Genomic DNA, 4,723 nt, shown 5'->3' with positions numbered 1-4,723 from the left:
CATCATGCAAACCACCACGCAAACCATAATGTGAACCATCATGTAAACCATCATGTAAACCATCAGGTAAACCATCATGTAAACCATCATGTAAACCACTAATAATCCCCCTTTAATATTAGCAGAACTACGACTTTGCTGGAGTGTGCGTGTTTGTCCTGTAAACCATCATGTAAACCATCATGTAAAACATCACGTAAACCATCCCATAAACGTAAACAATCACGTAAACCATCATGTAAACCATCCCTTAAACGTAAACAATCACGTAAAACATCACGTAAACCATCCCTTAAACGTAAACAATCACGTAAACCATCATGTAAACCATCCCTTAAACGTAAACAATCACGTAAAACATCACGTAAACCATCCCTTAAACGTAAACAATCACGTAAACCATCATGCAAACCATCATGTAAACCATCATGTAAACCATCATGTAAACCATCATGTAAAACATCACGTAGACCATCCCATAAACGTAAACAATCACGTAAACCATCATGCAAAACTTCACAAAATCCCCCAATTAGAGGCAAACCCTTCAATTTGAGCAGAACCACAACTTTGCTGAACTCTGCGGGTAAATACATTGCTTGTCCCGTTTAAACCATCATGTAAACCATATATAAACCATCCTGTAAACCACTAGTAACCCCCCAGGAAGCAAACCCTTCAATCTGACCAAGACTATATGAGTTTGCCGGATTGTGCGGGTATGTATTGCTTGTCCCGTAAACCATCATAAATCCCTGGGGAAAACCTTCAATTTGAGCAGGACTGCAACTCTGCTCGATTGTGCGGGTATGACATTGTATATTGCTTGTCCTGTTAACCATCATAAATCCCTGTGTGTGTGGGGGGGGAGGGGTATGGGGTGCGTGCATGCGTGTGTGTGTATGGGGGGGGGGTACGAGCGTGTGTGTGTGTGTGTGTGTGTGCATGCATGCGTGTGTGTGTGTGTGTTTGTGTTTTGTTTGTGTGAACGTGTGTGTGTGTGTGTGTGTGTGTGTGCGTGCGTGTATGCGTGAGATTGTGTGTGGAGCGATTCCCATAATCCTACTGTACTAAGATGTTTATGAAACATTGCGTGTGAAAATTCACAGGATCTGGCCTAACATTAGAAGCTGCTTCGACAAGCTGAACGCTGACGCTAACTGTACCTCTGCCAAGAATTCTCTCGACAACAAGATGGTGGCCCTGACCCAGCGGTATCATCAATATTGTGGTCAGTATTTCCACTTTTAATGGTATTTTCTTTTTGCTTTTATTGGTGTGGCAATGTGTGTGTGGGGTGGTGGTGGTGTGGTGTGTGTGTGTGTGTGGGTGAAACTGGGTGGGCGGGGGGGGGGGGGTGAGGGGGAGGGGGGCGTCTGGAGGGGATGCGTGTGAGAGTGTGTCAGTGTGTGTGTGTGTGTGTGTGTGTGTTTGAGTCAGTGCCGGTGTGTGTGTGTGTGTGTGTGTGTGGAGCGATTGTCAGAATCCTACCGAACAGATAATATAGATGTTTATGAAGCTTCGCATGTGAATTCTTCCAGACACTGTAGTGACCGCATATCTTAATGAAATTCATTGACATTTTGATCAAATAATGTTTTACTTGGTGCCGACTATTGGATTACATTTCAGCTTTGAAGCTGAAAAAATTATGAAGTGATTGGCTAAATAGAATTTGACCTCAAACTAAATTGGTTTTACTGGGACGAACAATTCACGAACCAATCACAAGCGAGGGGTGTGTGGAAAACACCAGGACAAGGAGAACGTGTCGAGTTATTGTACCACTGAAAGCAAGGGAAGTAATTCACTCTGTCACAACCCATGCAAACCTGACAGAGTTATTCCCTAACATCGTCAATTCTGCGCGACATTTTGTTGTTATTTTGTTGTCTCTGTCCGGCTCTGTCTCTGTCTCTCTCTCTGTCTCTCTCTCTGTCTCTCTCTCTGTCTCTATCTCCCTCTCTGTTTCTCTCTCTCTGTCTCTCTCTCTGTCTCAGTCTCTCTCTCTGTCTCTCTCTCTCTCTGTGTCTGTCTCTCTCTGTCTCTTTCTCTCTCTCTGTCTCTGTCTCTCTCTGTCTCTCTCTCTGTCTCTGTCTCTGTCCCCCTCTCTACTCTCTAAGCTTGACTGACCTCTTCTCTATTCAAGACTGAATTGTGGAGTTTATTTAGCGCATTCTTTTGGAAGTTGGCATGGCATTCGCTAATACATGGTATTGTGCAGACGTCAACGACCAACCTCTAGCGTGTATGCAGGCCTTGCAGAACTGTACCGCAGAGTACAAGATCATCACCGGTCTGCCACAGTTTACCATTGACCCTCTCTACATGTGCCAGTAAGCTGTTAATCTTAAATATTTAGGTGTATGTTTTCATTGGTGGAACTCGCCTAGCCTACAACAAAAACATGGGATTCGGGCTGCTTTCTCCCTGGGGAAAGCGAGCTGCCATACAGTATACGGCGCTACCCATTTTTTTTTCCTCCATGCGTGTATTCATGTTTCCAAGTTCTGAGACTTAATGCCGTGTGAGATGGAATTTTTTTTACACTTTATTCCAAGTCACACGGGTATTTGGTGGACATTTTTATCTATGCCTATACAATTTTGCCAGGAAAGACCCTTTTGTCAATCGTGGGATCTTTAACGTGCACACTCCGGCACCCCAATGTAGTGTACACGAAGGGACCTCGGTTTTTCGTCTCATCCGAAAGACTAGCACTTGAACCCACCACCTAGGTTAGGAAAGGGGGGAGAAAATTGCGGCCTGACCCAGGCCTGAACACGCAACCTCTCGCTTCCGAGCGCAAGTGCGTTACCACTCGGCCACACAGTCCCATTGAGAGCACGGACCTGAACAATTAAGGTTAGCCTTAATTTCTTGCCGTTTGCATGACCCGTTCGGCGTGTCGTACTGACTAGCTCAAGTTGACCCGAGTCTCCCTCTATGATGGTGGCTTACTAGCGCCAAAACCACATCATTAAAATGTTCATGTGAAAATTACGAATTTCACAACAGAATTATAATTATTAGTGAAAACTACTACTTTTCTTCTCAACATAATGTTTATTTTTCAGTTTTGGCTCAAGTAATCTGTCTAGAAGTGAACCAGAAATGAAAACTATTTATTTTCACATCAAAATTGTAGAGAGGAGCCTGTCTAAAGAGACCATCCAAAAGGAAATGAGCAAAAAAGGTCTCTTTAGACAGGTGGTTTTTATTGACAGGGTCACCATTTGAACGCAAACACTGAAGCAGGGGCATTTTTTTAAATTTATTTAAGCATATCTAGCCATCACCGTGTTTACAAGTTTGTTTTCTTTTTACATTTGGTCAAGTTTTGACTAAATGTTTTAACGTGGAGGGGGGGAATCGAGACGAGGGTCGTGGTGTATGTGTGTGTGTGTGTCTGTCTGTCTGTCTGTCTGTCTGTCTGTCTGTGTGTGTAGGGCGATTCACTACTGAACCGATCTTTATGAAATTTGACATGAGAGTTCCTGGGTATGATATCCCCAGACGGTTTTTTTCATTTTTTTGATAAATGTCTTTGATGACGTCATATCCGGCTTTTCGTGAAAGTTGAGGCGGCACTGTCACGCTCACATTTTTCAACCAAATTGGTTGAAATTGTGGTCAAGTAATCTTCGACGAAGCCCGGACTTCGGTACTGCATTTCAGCTTGGTGGCTTAAAAATTAATTCATGACTTTGGTCATTAAAAATCTGAAAATTGTAAAAAAAATATTTTTTTTATAAAACGATCCAAATTTACGTTCATCTTATTCTCCATCATTTTCTGATTCCAAAAACATATAAATATGTTATATTTGGATTAAAAACAAGCTCTGAAAATTAAAAATATAAAAATTATTATCAAAATTAAATTTTGGAAATCAATTTAAAAACACTTTCATCTTATTCCTTGTCGGTTCCTGATTCCAAAAACATATAGATATGATATGTTTGGATTAAAAACACGCTCAGAAAGTTAAAACGAAGAGAGGTACAGAAAAGCGTGCTATCCTTCTCAGCGCAACTACTACCCCGCTCTTCTTGTCAATTTCACTGCCTTGGCCATGAGCGGTGGACTGACGATGATACGAGTATACGGTCTTGCTGCGTTGCATTGCGTTCAGTTTCATTCTGTGAGTTCGACAGCTACTTGACTAAATGTTGTATTTTCGCCTTACGCGACTTGTTTGTTCTTTATCTTTTCTTCTTCGTATTCTTCAGGCAGGTATTGGCTTAGTTTTAATGCCAGCGAAGTTAAAAGATTTTCGACATCCTCTCATTAAATGGATGGTGATATTGCAGGGGTTTAGAAACCATGATTAGCTGTATGGGGACCGTGAAAGCCGACCTTGCCACATGTCCCGGCATTGCGGGGATCAAGGCCATCGCAGACTTGCAGCAAGACAAGACACAAACAGATACCACGTGCTGTGAGTTTTGTTGTTGTTGTTGTTGTTGTTATTGTTGTGATGATGGTGCCGTGGTTGTTGTTGTGGTGGTGGTGTGTTTGTATGTTTGGTTTACTATCCAGCACCCAGGGGAGCAAGTATGTGTGTGTGTGTGTGTGTGTGTGTGTGTGTGTGTGTGTGTGTGTGTGTGTGTGTGTGTGTGTTGGGAGGGGAGTGCAAGCACACACTGACTTTAATAAGAGCGGGTATGTGTCTTTTATGTTGATGTTAACTATCTATGCGTTTGCCTGCGTGCGTGTGTAC

General features: G+C 42.6%; 1 protein-coding gene across 1 annotated transcript in view; it reads left to right on the top strand.

Annotated features, from left to right (window-relative positions):
- Positions 1–4,723, top strand: part of LOC138970689 (uncharacterized) — a gene marked incomplete in the record, with an annotated part of 34,737 nt that overhangs the window by 7,110 nt on the left and 22,904 nt on the right. Inside the window, 3 exon segments of the mRNA XM_070343168.1 lie at positions 1,110–1,231; positions 2,225–2,336; positions 4,314–4,441. Of these exon segments, the coding sequence (XP_070199269.1) occupies positions 1,110–1,231; positions 2,225–2,336; positions 4,314–4,441 (362 nt within the window).

This window comes from Littorina saxatilis, linkage group LG7, assembly GCF_037325665.1.
Source record: "Littorina saxatilis isolate snail1 linkage group LG7, US_GU_Lsax_2.0, whole genome shotgun sequence".
In the NCBI taxonomy this organism is placed as follows: Eukaryota; Metazoa; Mollusca; class Gastropoda; order Littorinimorpha; family Littorinidae; genus Littorina; species Littorina saxatilis.
The sequence above is the reverse complement of the archived record's forward strand: the minus strand, read 5'-3'. Positions and strand labels throughout refer to the sequence as shown.